At 36.2% G+C, this 18,445-nt stretch overlaps 1 protein-coding gene across 1 annotated transcript in view; it reads right to left on the bottom strand.

The window, feature by feature from the left end:
* Positions 1–18,445, bottom strand: part of CUL3 (cullin 3) — a 100,847-nt gene that overhangs the window by 41,773 nt on the left and 40,629 nt on the right. Inside the window, exon 3 of the mRNA XM_004472187.5 lies at positions 11,603–11,716. Coding sequence (XP_004472244.2) covers positions 11,603–11,716 — 114 coding nt within the window. The remainder of the gene's footprint in view (positions 1–11,602; positions 11,717–18,445) is intronic.

The raw sequence follows: 18,445 nt of genomic DNA, 5'->3' as shown, positions 1-18,445 counted from the left end.
AAAAAAAGTTACTTCCTTACCAAACACCTGTTTGAAAAAAAAAAAAGAATGGGGGAAAAAACTACTAGAAAGGAGTCCCTATTAGAGCCAGAAAGTAATCATTTCAAGGTCTTAGAATAATGAAATGATATTCATTATTCCTGTCTTTTAGAGAGAAGCAATGTAATAGTTCAATGATTAAGAGCACCAATTATAGAGCCGGACAGCTTCTGTTTGAATACTCTCTGCCATTTACTTGATGCAACCTAAACATTTCTGTTTCAGTTTCTTCCTCTACAAAATAACATGAAATAATATACCTCAAAATACTATTCCACCTATTTCTACTTCCAGTGTTGAAAGAATAGCTTTTATACAACTAACTTCCTTCCCAAGAAAAACTATACATGTTGTAAAAAAAAAAGGGAAAACCACCAAATATTTAAAAAGCATCAAACAGCAACAAAAGCAACATGAACTTGAGGGGCTAAAACTATGGAGAAAAGGTGTGTACACTGAGAGGAGCCTTACCATTGGCCTCTGCTAATTCCCTTGAGTTATGCTGCTAAGTTTGGAGGACTGGAAATAAGAGCCAAGCAGAAAGCCATAGTTAGGAGTTAGGAAACCAAGGTTCTTAAGAATTTCCTCTTAAGACCTACAAAGAAAAGACCCAGAAATTCTACAGAAAATTTTCCAAAGAGATATTTATGGACAGCTCACCTAAGCACAGAGAGCAATGTCATTTAAACAAAACAAAACAAAACAGAAAGGAGCACTGGGAAGCTAAAGAGCTGAACAGAGATTTCTGGCAGTTGTTCATTGCAGTCCTTAAGAGACAGAAGTTGGAATTCAAGGCATAGTAATATGGAGAGCTACCGGGTAAGTACTCCAGACTTTCAGTTGAGAACCCAGAAGGGCTATGTCTCTGTGGGTTCTCAACTAACAGACTCCTTTAAAAAGAGCCTTTACGAGATCTGGTGATCTGTCAATATTCTGCCTCTGGCCAGAAAAAATTTAAATTTTCTTTGAAGATAATGTCACCCAGAGTCTCTATAATTTTCCATATACAATATCAGGATTTAATTAAAAATTACCAAGCATGCCCCCCTCCCACCCCAAACACACAACACACACACACACACACACACACACGGAGGGAAAAAATACAGGAAGCCAAAGTGTTCTAAGGTCTTTACACCATCCAGGAAGTGGTCAAAGTACTAACTTGAGGTAGATTATAATAAGTAAAGGATGCTGCAATCTCTAGGCCAACCATTAAAATAATAAAAGAATATATAAACAACAAACTAATGGGTCCGTGAAGATGGAATAAAATACACTTGATTCATCCAAAAGAGGGCAAGAAAGTTGGGAAAAGGTATAAACAGATGAGTCAAAAGAAAAAAATTGTAGGATGGCAATTTTTTTTAAAATTAAAGTTATATTTATTATTTTATTTTACTTTTTAACTTTTTTAAAGTTAAGAGAGCACACAAAATGTTACATTAAAAAACATTAAGAGGTTCCCACATACCCCACTCCCGAGCCCCCCACACCCATCGTTTTTTTAACTATTTTTTTTTAAGATACACAGATCACAAAAAATGTTACATTAAAAAATTCAAGAGGTTCCCATATACCCACTCCCACCCCCACCCTACTCCTCCCACATCAACAACCTCTTTCATCATTGTGGCATATTCATTGCATTTGGTGAACACATTTTGGAGCACTGCTGCACCACATGGATAAGAGTTTACATTGTAGTTTACAATACATTCAGTGGGGTTATGGCAGGGTATACAATGCCCAGCATCTGTCCCTGCAGTATCATTTAGGACAACTCCAAGTCCCGAAAATGCCCCCACAGCACACATCTCTTCTTCCTTCTTCCTGCCCTCAGCAACTACCATGGCCACTTTCTCCACATCAATGCTACAATTTCTTCCATTACTAGTCACAACAGTTCTATAGTAGAATATCAGTAAGTCTACTCTAATCCATATTTTAGTCCTCCATCCTGTGGACCCTGGGATGGTGATGTCCACTCTACCTCTTTAACGAGAGGGGGTTTAGACCAGGATGGTAAATTTAAACCCAAATTTATCACTTAGTTACGTTAAATGTTAATCAACAAAATGCTTCAATTTAAAAACAAAGATGGGTTAAACAGCATATACACCTGAAATATGAGAGCACAGAAAGGGTGAAAGTAAAAGGATGGGAAGAAATTTACCATGTAAACATTATCCCTAAGAAGCTATTACAGTAATACCAGACAAGACACACTTTAGGAAAAGAAGTATTACTAGAGACAAAGAGATATTTTTTAAAAAATAAGAGTCAATTCAACAAGATAAAATGATCTTAACTTATATTCACTGTATAGCAAAACCTCAAAATACATAAACTAAAAGAAGAAACAGACAAATCCACAACCATTCCGAAGAACTTATTATTTAATAATTGATAGGACAAACCTACCAAGGTTATGGAAGATTTGAACATGATTAATAATTTTAGCCAAACATATTTATCTTCCTCCAACACAGAATGAAAAACTGGAATTAACTGAAATTTAAAACTACTCTTCATCAAAAGTACCAGTAAGAGAGTGAAAAGGTAAGTTACCAAATAGAAGTAAATAATTTCTATAAATTATTAAGAAAAAGATAACCCCAATTTTTAAGACAGCTTGTGCACTTTTCTTTTATGTTATATATCAATGTGAGCTTTTAAAAAATTGTAGAAGGACTTTCATATTAGATTTGGGCTAGTGGACAGAATAACTACTATGGAATCTAAGATTTTTGGTCAGGTTCTAGCTATCCTAATAATGATGCCAAGTCCGCTTCCCTTTTAAATAACTTCTGATAGCAATTAGGCATCTTAAGTCTTAAAAAGTCACTTCCACAATTAGAATTTTAATACCTCAGATTCAATATCAAATCTGAGAAAAGAAACAAAGTATACCAAAGAATCTTAATATGATTTAATACACTATCCTTGGATCGTAGACAAAATCACTGTTTTCAAGTAAAGTTTAGGAAAGCAGGATTATCTGCTCAAATGGGTATCCATATTACAAAACCACCCCATATTGAAAAACTTGGAGAAAGGAACCACAGTTATTTAGAACAGTGCTTGATACATAATATATAGTAAATACTGGTTGAATGAATGAATTTATCCTCAAAGCAACAAAGGAAAATGTTAGTGCAACTCAGAATAAATTACTATAAATTCTGTTAAGCAGTCAATTAATGTAATTCTTCTGAACTGAGGTGAAAAAGTAGGGAAGACCATGGTAGACAAAAAAGACTGATTCAATTTTCTATTCCAATATTCAGTAAATTGGGTGATCTTGGCAGCCTGGTTTCTCTCTAAACTCAGTTTTTAGTTTCTCTAATCTTAGTTTCTTCATCCATAAAACCCACCGCAAAAATCAGGTATTTAAAACCATTAGCACAATATATAGTTATGTAATAAATGATAGCCCACTGTTATGTACTCAGAAAAGTGATTTTACTTTTTCAAAGAAACACAATTAAAAATATCAATTTTATTGTTTTCCTGAAGCACTGTTTAAAGATAACAACAACAAAGGATATTGTGAGGATAAAATGAATTAATATACTCAAAGTGCTTAAAACAGTGCCTGGTACACAGGAAGGGCTATGTAAGTTTATCTTTTTTTAAGGAGCCACCAGTAATTGAACCCAGGACCTTGAACATGGGAAGCAGGTGCTCAACTCCTTGACTTATATCCCCTCCACTTTTTTTTTTTAAAAGATTTACTTATTTATTCCCGTCGCTTGCACTCCCTGTCTGCTCTGTGTCCATTCACTACACATTCTTCTGTGTCTGCATGTCTTCTCTTTAGGAGGCACCAGGAACCAATTCCAAGGCCTTCTGATGTGGTGAGAGAGACATTCAATCACTTGAGCCACTTCAGTTCCCTGGTTTGTTGTATCTCTTACTGTCTCTCCTCTGTTTCTCTTTGTTGCATCATCTTCTTGTGCCAGCTCTCTGTGCCTTGTAGGCCATCCAGCTCTCCGCACCATGCTAGCCAGTTTGCTTTTCACTAGGACGCCCTAGGAATCAAACCTGGGACTCTTCATATGGTAGATGGGAAGCCAATCACTTGAGCTACCCACTTCTCTACTATTTTTATTAGTAGTAGTTGGTAGACTTGTAGGCTACTGACGTTCTAACAACGTACTGTAAGGATTCTTACTAAAATCTACATGGCTTAATGCTAATCATCATATACCTGCTTTCTTTCACAGATACCACATTGCTTTCAGTTTTCAAACGGTATAAAACTTGACAGCTGGAAAGGATTAAAAAGATCTAACCAAGGTAACTCAGATCCCACAGCTAGGCTTTCAGGACACCGATAAACTCCTTGAAACTGTATATAAAAATGTATGTTATATGGTATATGCATAACATGCTGACCTTTGGGAGAAATTTCTTGAATTTTGACCATCTCCAAGGAGTCTATGGCTCCGAGATATAAACCTCAAGCCTTATCCAAAAGACTTTACATACAAAGAAACGAGTATACCCAGATAGGTTAAATGATTTAAGGAAATTAATGACAAGGCAGGAACTAAAATCTAGGGTGTCTTAATTCATCACCAATTTTTTTTCACTACTCCAAGTCTCCTACATATATTGGCAGTCCATTTTTTAGGAACAAAAGTTTCATTTCCTCTACTATTTCAAGAGATGTATGCTCTATCTCTGCATCATACAGACTACCAGATATTGAATACAAACTTGCATCCCTGAATCACGGCTGCACATAAAATCATTCACAGGGCATAGTGGGTCTATTAATTTTTCTGAAACAGGAGCTGAGATGGAAAACAGAAGAAAAAATAACTCATCAAGCCAAAACTATTAATCTTTTTAAGTATTTATGATGATGCCTCGGTTTTATTTTACATAAAGGCCTATTACCTTACTTTCACCCTAACCATAACCATATGCCCTAACCGTATGCCAAGGTATTGAATTTTGTCAGTCAGAGATGTAATAAACATATACCAGGAAAATTCTTAAGCAATCCATCAATGCTTTTCCACACTGTACCTATTCTTAAGCTTCTGTGAGTATGCAATCTAGAAAACTGTGAGGAATTTTGGGGGGGGGGGGGCCTGAAAGCATCGTTATTTGTAAGAGAAAATACAGAACCATAAATTCTGCCATCTCCATGCCCCCTTCTATCTTCTGACTTCCAATGGCACCTAAGTCCTTCCTGGTAACTCCAGCAGCAATCAGCTTACAGTATTTCTCTCAACTCTGCTCCTTATTGTCTACTGGCTTTGGGAAATTGAACATTGATACCAATGACCAACCTAAAACACTCCTCACAGATACAAATGCCTCAATTTCCAACTCTCATTTATCAGAATTCCCTTCAGCCATATACTGATACGGACAAATCTTAAACCTCATCATTAGAAGGCATCAAATAACTCTGACACTGACAAATATCATTTTTCTTCCCATCTCTCCTACTTCATTACATATAAATGGACCAGCTCTTTCCTCTCACTGGATCTCCAGGTTTACTTTTCCCTAATATCTAATACTTCTATTTTCTGGGACTTTATCATTGATTCACTTGCCTTCTTAAATAGCACAGACCCACAATCAACCATTCAATAATGCTATTATCCTAAATTCTACATCATACTCAATACGGGAAATCTTAGTGAATTTTCCTTATTTTAAACATTCTTCCCCTAGACTGTTAAGTACCCCTAGAAAAGTTACAAACTCTGTTGACTGGCCTCATTACACAAAATTTATGCCCTGTCAACTACAGGCAATTCTTTTATTCATACCTAGTTAAAACCAGCCCAGTGGGCATTCCAAGCTTCTTCCATATTCCTTTTATTAGTTTCCTACTGCTTCTTTAACAAATTACCACAAACTTAGTGGCTTAAAACAACACAAGTCTATTTTCTTACAGTTCTAAAGGTCAGCAGTCTGAAATAAGTTTCACAGAGCTAAAGTCAAGTTTCAGTAGGGCTCTGCTGGGTGCCCTGAGAGGACAATCTGCTTCCTTGCCTTTTCACCTTCTAGTGGCCACATGATTTTTTGGCTTGTGGATCCTTCGTTCATTTTCAAAGTGCATTACACTCCAATCTTTGCTTCCATCATTACATAACCTTCTCCTTGAATCTGACTCTTCTTATGTGATTACATCAGGCCCAGCCAGAAAATCCAGGATAATCTCATTTTAGAGCTTTAACTTAATCACATCTACAAAGTCCTTTTTGACATATAAGTTAACATTCACAGGTTCATGCACATTTTTTTTTGGAGGGGGGAGTGGGGCATTACTTACCCTACCACACTTCCCACAAGTCCCCAACACCTCAGGTGCTTTTGTTGCTGTAAGCTAATAGTTGTTTTGCCTTCTCCTTTATTAAAGAGACTCAGGGCATTTGAAGAAAATTCCTCAGCTTCTCTACTCTTCACAAAGATGTTGCTCATCTCACCTCACCTCTTCACCTATACTTACTGACTTTTCAAACAGCTCAAAGCAGTGACCCTCACTTCCTAGGTTAACTCTCTACCCATGCTTTTGAATTTATTCTAATTTTCTTTAATGATAACCTACAATACTATCGTGACTCTACAATTTCAAGTGAAAACTCAAAAACACCTCTGAAACTCACCATGAAGTTTTACATAGAAAATTTCTCTATTAATCCTATATATCAAGATAGGAAATGCTTTTCTATTCCATTTAACATTAATTCTAATTTCTTAAAAGTAGGCTATAGAATATTAAGCATAAACTTAATTTTCCCTTGCTATTTTATTCAAGTCTAAGGAAAAATGAAACAGTTGTAATATATACTCATGGATTATACAATTAAGGCCATTGTATAACTTATGTTGTAACCAGTTTCCCCCATAAAACACTCAAATATTTCCCCAATTATTAATGTTTTGAACAAATTAAAACTAAAAATGAAATTTACTAAACAGCCTCAAACTAAATTATCTTATAAGCTTAACATATAAACATTTCTTAAGAACAGATCAAAAATAAATTTAAGGCCACATGACCCAACTAAAGACACAGACACTTTTCTTTTTTGAACCACTGAATCTACCAAACAGAAAAGTTATGTGGGCCAAAATTTAACCAATGGCTGCCTCCCCGTAAAGTGATTCCATTTCATGTTCAAGAATGAGCATATTCCATGGTATCTTATGCTGAGGCTCACACATGCCATTTTGGCAGATGCCTCCTTGTTAAGAGTTAAACTTAGCTAAGCCTAGTAGATATAGGTGGGTAGACAGTGAAGCATCTTCACTCCCTCTCACTCTGGGCCTGAGATCTAAATTTCCAACGAATTGTAACAATTAGAGCCAGTGTTCATAGGAAGAAACTTGTACAAGCCCCATGCAGGTGTAGTCAGTATACCTAAAATATAAGACCTGTGATGACCAAAATGAGAGTTAAAAAAAAGTCTTCAAAGCAAATAATGTAAATGCCGATGGAAAACTTTTTTGATTTCTGGAAAATTAAAAAAGCCTTTATTTGTACGCTATAGCTTGACAAAAGTATTGCTTACATAGGTGCATGCATTTGTAAAAATCATTTCATTTACTTTAGTTCTGTACATTTCAATGTAAATAAATTTTGCTTTTTTTTTTTTTGAGGTACCAGGGGCCAGAGATTGAACCCAGGAACTTGCATGTGGAAAGCTGGTGCTCAACCACTGAGTCACATCGGCTTCCCTGACTTGATTTTTTCATTTGCTTTCCTTGTTGTTTGTTTTTGTTTTCTCAGGAAGCTGGCACTCAACCTCTTGAGCCACATTCACTCCCTCTTTAATTTAAAAGAACAGAAAGGCAAAAATAAGAGAATGAAAGATAGGAAAACGAAGGAATTTTATCTTGTGGAACCTGAAGACATTATCACTTTAGTTCTTTCTGAATCTAAAATAGCATACTTTTTAATGAGAAGTTTGAAAAGTCATGGTCTATAAAAAAAGAACTTTCAGGGATTATATTGAAACTGTGTATATTAATTCATTCAACATATATGAGTGCCTATTGTGTGCAAGGAGCTGTGTGTTAGGTTTGGGGGATCCTAAAAGTCTAGTAGGGAGACTAGACACCAAACAGGAGTTACAAAGGATGGCTCAGGAAAAGCTTACCAGAAATTAAAGCTAAGGTTTGAAGGGTAAGTAGGAGCCAGCCACATGAAGAGAGGAAACATTCTGGAAACGTTTCCAGAGGGAAGACATGTGAGGATTCCAAATTGGAGGTAGGGATTTCAGCAGGGCAGTAATAGGATCAGCTTTGTGCTTTAAAATAATATCCCTGGGGCAATATAGAGAAGGGCAGAGAGAAGAGCACAGGTGCCTGTTAAGAGATTAGAAACTGCTGAGAGAAATATAAGGTGGGTTGGAATTGGGTAGTAGACATGAAAGCACAGAGAAACTATGGATACTGGAGATAACAGAAATACTTGGTGGTAACAGTAATACATGATGGAGAGAAAGAGGGAGAAGGAACCAACAAGAATTATTTCCCAGGTTTCTAGCATAAACACTTGGAATGATAGTGATTACGAGCTCATCTGACATGCTAAGTTTAAAGTACCTCTCAGACAATGAAAGAAACTATCAACTATACAAATGAATATATGAGTCTGAATATCAGAGAATGAGGTTGGAGACATAATTTGGGAATCATTTACATAGTAACTTCAAAGATCACCAATCACAGATCACCACAGCAGAAATAATAGTGAAAAAGTCTAAAATATTGCAAGAATTACCAAAACTGACACAGACACGAGTGAGCATACACTGTCAGAAAAATGATACCGAAAGACTTGCTTGATGCAGGGTTGCCACAAACCTTCAATTTGTAAAAACAACATACTATCCTGCAAAGTGCAATGAAGTAAAGCACAACAAAACAAGAAATTCCCTACACAGAGGCAGTAAATTCACAGGAGTGAATGAGGTAGAGACCATGGGAAAAGCTGTCTAAGGCTAAGAATGCCTCTAGTTAAGGGGTACAGTAGAAGGAGGAGTGGTTGAGAAAGAACAGTCAGACAGGTAGGAAGCATAACAAGGAAGTGCTTTATCACAGAAATAAAGGACACAATGTGGTATGTACAGCAGATGAAAAATTAAGGAAGATGAAGATTGGTAGTGATCTTTGCATCCAGAGATATGCAGATATCATGGTGATCCTAGTGAGGGCAAAATTAACCAGAATAGTTGAGGTAAAAGCTTAACTGCAACATAATCAAGGCGAATGGAAGATAGAAAAGAGCAAGTATCAACAATTCTTATGAGACATTAACTGAATGACAGTGGAGAGACGGCAGTACCAAGAGACCATCAGAAAATTTAATGGAATTTTATTTTGAGGATCTGAGTAGCCTTATCATGGCTAATGCTAATGGGTAAGATCCAATAAAAAGGTAGAACCTGAAAACACATGAGAATACTTAAGATTCTTGAAAACGGTAGAAAGGGAGAGATCCACAGTATAGGTGGACAATTGATCTTTCAATCAGGAGAGGAGACATTGTCCTCCACTAAAACAGGAAAGAAAAAGGGAGGGGGGGAATACAAATAAAGTTGTAGATTCAGTGGTGAGAAATTGTTCTCATCTGATGCTTTCTCTCTTCTCTGAAAAGTACATGAAAAAGATCATTTACTAAGAGGGAGAGCTGGGGGTTTGAAAAATCTGTTTCAAAGTGGTACAGCAAGCTGATTAGAGAAAAAGTAAGACTGCTGGGGAGTGAGAAGTATATAATGGAGGTTTATAACAAAGGACAGGGAGTGGCAATGATCTGTCCTGTGTGAGGTTTCTTCCAGCAGAGGTGAAGTGAACAAAGTAAATAGCTAACTTTACCTAGGGCGGTGGTACTACCAGATGGGTTTGCTGAAAGGATGAAGGGACAAGAAATGTTCGTTTTTACTGAGCAATTATAGGACAGCCTCTGCAAATGTTTCACGTTAATGGCTCACTTAAGTTTCAAAGCTACCCTAACTAACCGGTACAATAGTATTTTCATTTTTCATATGAAGAAGGTGAGACATGGATTAATAAATTTCTTGACCGTAGTCACATAAGAGATAAGCCAGGATTTGAAGGTCTGAGGGTTAATTTGCAAAAAAAGAAAAAAGAAACTTAAATACAACAGATAATTTAAAAGTAATATATCATATACATACTATTTTAAAATCCCTCTTTTGTTCACAGAGCCACAGACCATGAAAGCATAAGTGGTTTCTGATCCTAGTATTAGATAGCTACTAAGGAATTTAAAGCATTCATCAAATCCAGAATGTAAAGAGAACAGGAGCAAGCCAACTTTTATATGCCAGGAACCATGATGTATGTTTTCCCATGCAATCTCATTTACCCTCAAAATGACATTACATGGTCAATCTATATCCTGACAAAGAAAAGGAAGCCAAGAAAGGTTAAGTAATTTGTAATACCTTTTTAAAAAAATCAAATCCCTGAAAATGAAGTAGCCTTTTCCTGACATCCTGCCACTAAGTCATTATAAAATCAGAGATAAGAGGTCTGAATGAATCTACTCGGAACAAAAACTTTACAACTCTGATTTTATCAGGTAACAGAAACTAGGGCACACTCTCATTGCTATATTACAACTGAAAATTAAAGCAACTGAAAATAAAAATTAGAAAAAGAGTAAAAGCTTAAAGCCATTATGTCCAATTCCCAAAAGTAAACCCTGAATTAACAAGATAAGCACTACTAGATAATTTTGCACTAACACAGTAATTAAGCTTGATTAACCTGGTTCATCCTATAATCATATTAAAGTTAAATAATATAAAAAATGAAGATTTTTCTCTTGAATGATATGTGGTATAGCAGTTCTCCAAAATGTATTCATCAAATGCAATAAATGTGCCACACTGATGAAAGAGGTTGTTAATGTGGGAAGGGGTAGGGGTGGGGAATGGGGTATATGGGAACCTCTTATATTTTTTAATGTTACATTTAGTGTGATCTATGTATCTTTTAAAAAAACTGGCTAAAAAGACTAACAAAAAAAAGGCAATAACAGATCAAATATGGAACATACATCTGACGTAATTAATATCTTTAAATAAGACTGGCTACAAGAATTTACTAGTAGTAGAGGTTTACTTTAGGAGATATGGATGGCAGGTATTAAAAGCATAACCACTACAAAAATATCTGTGTTAATATGACATCCATGGTCACTGGAAGATATAAAGATACTAGGTTTCAAAAACCTGTGAGACAATATTCAGCTTTCATCCCTCATGTTACTGTTCAACCACCTTTATTCAAGAAGAGATGGGTTTTCAGTATTTCCCATTTTTAAGCACTGGTGCTAAAAACTAAACTAAATCTTTCCCTTTCAGTTTTCCATTCTAATCCTTTTATGAAAAACAATTTAAGGGCTGTGCTTGGTCTTTGCAAAGAAATACTTTTTATTAAAATAGACTTAAAAATAACAAAAACAGCTGACATGTACCATCCATGCAAATATGAAAGACGTTGTGTTTTAAAACTTAACTTCTTAAAAGGACAAAGCACAAAAAGCTCAGCTTACCATATACATCAGTATGTCTCTAATCATCACCATTGCTGTTTGATGATCATTCCAAGCTTGATTTAGTGTTTGAAGAAAGTTGTTATTCAATGAATTTAGTACATCTTCTCGCACCTATTAACAGAAGAGGTTCATTACATTTTGTTTATATACACACACTCATATATACATGCACATATCTTTTCAATAAAATTAAGAAGTAGAATTCCCAACTTTAAACCAAAGAAATATAGGTCAGAAGAATATTTTAGGCTATAAACTCTACACAGATGACAACCAAATGTGTATGGTCCAGACCATTCTCTTGACCTCCAGAATCATAAAGCAACCTCCAGGGCATTTTCTCAACCCTCCAAAGAGTTAACTTCACAGAATAAAATCCAGAGTCCTTAATGAACTAAAATACCCTGCAGAACTGGACCCAGGCTATTGCTCCAACCAAATTTCCTACTACATCCCCTTCTCTCCCATCAATTAATAATGGTCAAGTGCACTGATTTGAAAGTCAGACTACCCCAACTCCAATCCTGGCTCCCTGATTAGGTGTGTCATTGGGCAAATTATATTAATCTCTATGTCTCAGATTCATTATACGACAGAGTATCCATCTTGTAGGACTGTTGTAATAATTGAATTAATAACAGTGACAGTGCCTGCCACTCAGTAAGTACTCATTAAGTCCAAACTAGTGACTTAGTATGCTCCAGCCAGTGACCTCCTTGTGCATACAGCAACTGTGTTGTCATTTCTTCTGCCTCAATTCACATGGCCCACTCCCTTAATTGCACAAGTTTTACCTCCACAGAAAGGCTTCCCTAACCACTCTATTTCAAGTAACGGTCCCTAAGAGTCTCTATTTTTCTTCACAGTACTAAGTATTTAACACTATCTTTCTAACCACTGTTACATACCCCTTTGTTTATTGTTTCTCCCACTAAAATATAAGCTCCACAATGACTACAGGGATACGATTCTTTCCATGTCTACCTCCCAGACTCAGAACAATGCCTGGCATACATAAGACCCTCTCTAGCATGGAATAATTTACTTCCAACATGGCAAGCATTTTCATGATTGTTTGCCTTTGCACATAAAGTTTCCTTGGGCCTGGAATGCCTTCCTAATCCAATCCTGAAAAAGACTACTCAAGACACCAGAATTCCTTTCCACAGGCTTAGCACTCTTACTCTTTCTTCCTATGCTATCAGTCCAATGAAAAGATTAATATACTAGAAAACAGATTTTAAACACTGGCTCTAACTCTATCATGAAGTAGTGTGTGTTTCTGCTGTAAGTCCCTACAACACTTAGGACTGTGTCTCCATCTTCTCCAGTTAGTCAAATCCAACCCTTCTTGGATTGGTCTAGCTTAAGTCTCAATAACAATAACTCCAGCCAAACAGGTATCTTCTATATCCAAACATCCTTTATCATAAATAACCTGCAGTCCTGATGCTTACTAAGGAATCCAAAGTTTTTATTTTTAATATGCATGTGGAGATAAACCTGAATTTAATAAATATATGCTAAATGAAATGTCATTCAGTAGATGAGCTGGTTATAAACAAGTAGGTGGAAGGGCGAAAGACTGAAGAAAATATACACACACAAATGGAGAACAAGTTAAAATTGAGAAAACTGTATCTAATTCATTTTTTCTTCACGATGGGGAATGGGGCCATTAGTAAAATTTAATTAATACATCCAGTATACAAAACCTATAGTATGAAAACGCCTAGTCTATACTGCATAATTTACCTTTTACATATATTTAATCTTTTGTTTCATGTTTAAGTCTATTCTCTAACACTTAAAGACACAGCACCAAGAAACTGTTCCATAAATTTGATGACCATATCAAAAGTGATGAGCATCCAAATCAGTTAGTTAACGGCACTGTGGTTTTTGTTTGTTTGTGTTCTTTAACGAGGTGCCAGGGAATGAACCAGGGACCTATTCATGCGAAGCAGGTGCTCAACCACCGAGTTACAGCCATTCCACAGCACTGTGATTAAACGAATAGTTTTCTGTGAAATGGATAATATTTATTTCAACTCATTAAGTCTAGCACATGTCAGATGCAAATTTCAAAGGTAACTAGCACACAAAAACATCAGATTTGAAAATGTCTATTTACAAAATTTTTCACCAAGATTCATATTCTTTCACTGAACCACTGAATTTTGAAGTCATTAAATTAAAATGTCAATACTAGAGCAAATTGTACTACATAACAAAAATGAAATTATATATTCCAAACATCAGACTATTTAACCAATTAATTACTCAAGTGATTTTCTATATACGCTTTTATATAAAATCATCTTATGTAATAACTGTCTACAACAAGTCAATATGATTTTGGAACATACAGATGTGTTTGGGATATTTGTTGAATGAATGAAAAAGTGATCAAGTAAATAGAAGGTTAATGTTATAAAATTGAATGTTTTCTCCAAAATCATCAATTTAATAATACATTTTAAGACAAAACAGACTGACAAGTATTTATTTACAATTTATACCTACAAACTGTCTTCAGCAAATGGCAAAAATGCAATAAACATCACATCACACATGATAAAATCTAACTTATATCAGACTTCAAAAAACTCTTACTAATCAATAACAGTGAATTTTACTAAGCAAAAACATAAAAAGGCAAACCCCAAAACAAAACAGCTACTATTAACAGCTAATTTTATCATGTTTATTTTTGAAAGATTACACACATATAGGCATATGGCTATAAGTAAAATATATGCCTTAAATACGCTTGCTGCAATCTCTTACTCAAATCACTCTATGAGCAATTTTTCTTTCAATACTGCCCCAGAAAAAAATTTTTGTTCAAATATACATTAAAAATAGTAGGAATTAGATGAAAATTCAAACTATGAAAAATTAGTTTTTCAAAGCTTTATTTTGCAAGTTATGTAACACAAAAATACAGAAAGTTCAAAAAAGAGAAAGAAGGGGCAGTGGAGGGGTAGGGTAGGGACCAATAACATTGATGATCTCACACTTAAACACAACCACCACGCTATTTTTCACATTAGCAAGGCAAATGGGAGGGAATCCTTCTATAGGGGGTAGTACCAGAACCAGTGGAGCCTGCGGTTTAAGTACAATATGAAACCAGCATTTTCCCCTAAAAATACCTGTACTAAGGCTATCTAGATGAATGGTTAGACTTTGAAGGGTGAGACATGGATAGACATGAAAGAATAACATCAGGCAAGTTAAGAGCAGGATGGCACCAACTGTGACAATGAGGCTGAAATGAGAACAGTAGCTAGGAAACTGGATCACAAATTTGGCAAAGAATTAGAATCACTTAAAAAGTGCTGAAAAACAGGTTTGGGGCCTCAAAGAAAGGCAAACCCTGGGTTTCTGTTTTTTTAAAAAGGAGCTATCCAGGTAATTCTGATGCACAGACAGGATTATGAAACCACTGGCTTAAAGGAGTAGCCATTTCTGTTCCTCCCCTTTGCAGAATTTATTCAATACAGGTACATCCTTATAGTTCTAATAGTAACATCAAGTATTCCTGAGACATAATTTTTTAAGCTAATCAAATTAAAATACCTAGCAATATGTCATCCAAAGCACAACAGTAATCCAAAGAAAAGGGTTATATTACAATGAAGCACAAGAAAAAAATGTCATCTGAGAATTTTAAGCAACTTCTAACATGACACCAAAAGTACCAAGAATAAAAGAAATAATGGCAAATATATATTCCATCATTAAGAAATTTTGCACTGGTAAAGATCCTATTAAAACAATAAGACAAACTAAAGACTGGGAAAAAAATTTGCAAATCAAATGACTAGTAAACAGAATATATAAAGATTCTCAAATCTCAACAAGAAAGCAAACAACTCAAAAAATGGGCAAAAGACTTGAATGCACACACTTTGCCAAAGAGGATAATAAAGAAGGGCAATTTAAACTGAGCACTTGAAAAGATATCCAAACTCATTAGCCACTGGGAAATGTAGATTAAAACCATGATGCAATACCACTACACAACTATTAGAATGACTAAAATAAAAGATACTGACAATATAATTTTGCTGATGCAGATGTAGAGCAACTGGAACTCTCATATGTTGCAAGTGGCAATGCAAAAAGGTACAAACCCTCCAGTAAACAGACTACGAATTCTTATAAAGTTAAATATATACTTACATGACCTGCTAATCCCATTCCTAGGTATTTACCCTAGAGAAATAAAAATTCATATTCACACAAAACCTGCACATGAATGTTCACAGCAATTCTACTCATATTCACAAAAAACTATATACAACCGAACTTTAACTTACACAATAGAATACAATAAAAAGGAACAAATTCTTGATGTACAGAACAGGATGGATCAAACTCAAAATACTTATGCTGAATGAAAGAAGTCAATTGCAAAAGATTATATACTGTATGATTCCATTTATACAACATATTTAAAATATGAAACTGTAGTACCAGAGACTAGATGAGGCTTTGTGACTAACAGTTTAACGGAGGGTATTTTCTGGGGTGATGGAATGGTTCTATATTGCTTGTGATAGTGAATACACAGATCTATACATACAGTTAAAATTCATAAAAACTGTCCCTGAAAACAAAGGCCAATTTTATATTAATTTAAAAGAATTTGCCAGTGTGATTCTCATGTTGAGTCCTGCTTTATATCATAAATATAAACTCTGATGCCACAACCTTTATTCATACAACTTCTAAAAAAATACTTATTTATCCCCCCATCCCCACCCCCATTGTTTTGCACTTGCTGTCTGCTCTCTGTGTCTATCTGCTGTATGTTCTGTGTCTGCCTGTCTTCTCTTTAGGCAGCACGAGGAACCGATCCTGGAACCTTCTGGAGGAAAGAGGCGCTCAATCTCTTGCAACACCTCAGCTCCCTGATCTGTTGCATCTCTATTGTCTCTCTGTGCCCTTTTCTTGCATCATCTTGCTGCGCCAGCTCTCCACGTGGCCCAGACTCTCCATGCAGCCCAGCTTGTCTTCACTAGGAGGCCCCAGGAAACGAACCCTGGACCTCCTATATAGTAGATGGGAGCCCAATTGCTTGAGCCACATCTGCTTCCCTATTCATAAAACTTAAATGACAAACAATGTTAAGTAACATCAAATTTATGAACTACTCTGTAGCAATTCAAATTGTAATACTATACTCATATCTGTGAATATAACTTTTCCTGTATATTAAATCCTTAGCAAAGATTAGTGTAGATTTATTAAGTCAAAAGGATATCTGGGAAGCGGATTTGGCCTAATGGACAGGGCGTCTGCCTACCACATGGGAGGTTCAAGGTTCAAATCCAGGGCCTCCTGACCCGTGTGATGAGCTGGCCCACGCGCAGTGCTGATGCGCGCAAGGAGTGCCGTGCCACGCAGGGGTGTCCCCCGTGTAGGGGAGCCCCACGCGCAAGGAGTGTGCCCCATAAGGAGAGCCACCCAGCACGAAAAAAGTGCAGCCTGCCCAGGAGTGGCGCCGCACACACAGAGAGCTGACACAGCAAGATGACGCAACAAAAAAAGAGACACAGATTCGAGGTGCCACTGACACAAGTGGACACAGAAGAACACACAGCAAATGGACACAGAAAGCAGACAACTGGAGGGGGGGCAGGGAAGGGGAGAGAAATAATCTTTTAAAAAATGGGTATCTTTTCAACACTGTAATAAAAGCTACTCACTGGTAAGTCAGTGCCCAAGCTACACAAAACCACGCTCAAATAAATTATTTTCAAGTAGAGGAGAAATGGGTGGAAAGGGGCATGATAGTAGAGGCCAGCAAGTGTGAGCATGTGAGTGTGCCTAGGGCTCACAGTCTTTGCCCTAGGGTTCTGAAACCCAAGCATCTCCATGGGCTGACAAGGAAGCTGACCCTGGGTTAGCAGCCCTTGGCTGGTTGGAGCTAAAGGATATGAATAATCTGTACCACACCCCATAATTATTTTAAATCATTGATTTAAACCGTTTACCTCTAAATTTCAGTACCCTGGACCAAAATCCCAGTCAGCCAATCCTAATTAAATGTCTAGGGAAAACAAAGAAATCATCAGTCAAAACTAATTAGAAAGACTAGCTCTAAAGCTCACTGAAACTAGAACTTAGCACCACAATCACTGCTGATATGGAGTACTAAAAATGAAAGATTTCTTTCTAAACAAGTCTCAACACTCAAGACAATATTTAATTTAAATACAGACAAATCTCTAAAGTACAGAAATTTGTATTTAACATTAGTTTGCAGTGAAATACACATCGTGTATTAAAAACATAAAGTGGGTCATAAAGAATACGGAGTACATGGTAATTATACCCAGAATATTAAAAAGCATCACATAGGTATTATGGTGACTGGAGGTGAGTACTTCTAGAAATCTGGAGCATTTTAAGATTCATTTAGAAGCTAAAATAATCAACATCAGAATTTGCAGATAACTGCCCTAAGCAGTTACTATGACTTTTATCAAGTCACTTAATCTCAACCTATAAAACTATAGTTCCCATACCTGTAATATGGCTGGCAGTGATTAGATCAGTGGCTTTCACACCAAGTTTCACGAGGATGTCTTAGTACCAGTGCAGTGCAGACTCTATTTCCCCTGACTCAATCTTATATTGATTTTGCACGTTTTTAAAAGGGGGTGGTATTCCACTGTTTCCAAATAACGGAGAGCCAGTGAATGACGTTAATCAAACTCATTCACAGAGACAATATTCCCCCCATGTCCTCTTTGTGTTCAAAATGAAACTCTCAAAGAAATGAGGTCCTAACATTACATACCAATCATCCACTCAAAAGAATGT

Source organism: Dasypus novemcinctus, chromosome 7, assembly GCF_030445035.2.
Source record: "Dasypus novemcinctus isolate mDasNov1 chromosome 7, mDasNov1.1.hap2, whole genome shotgun sequence".
In the NCBI taxonomy this organism is placed as follows: Eukaryota; Metazoa; Chordata; class Mammalia; order Cingulata; family Dasypodidae; genus Dasypus; species Dasypus novemcinctus.
Note: the sequence above shows the minus strand (reverse complement) of the source record. Positions and strands in the feature narration are given on the sequence as shown.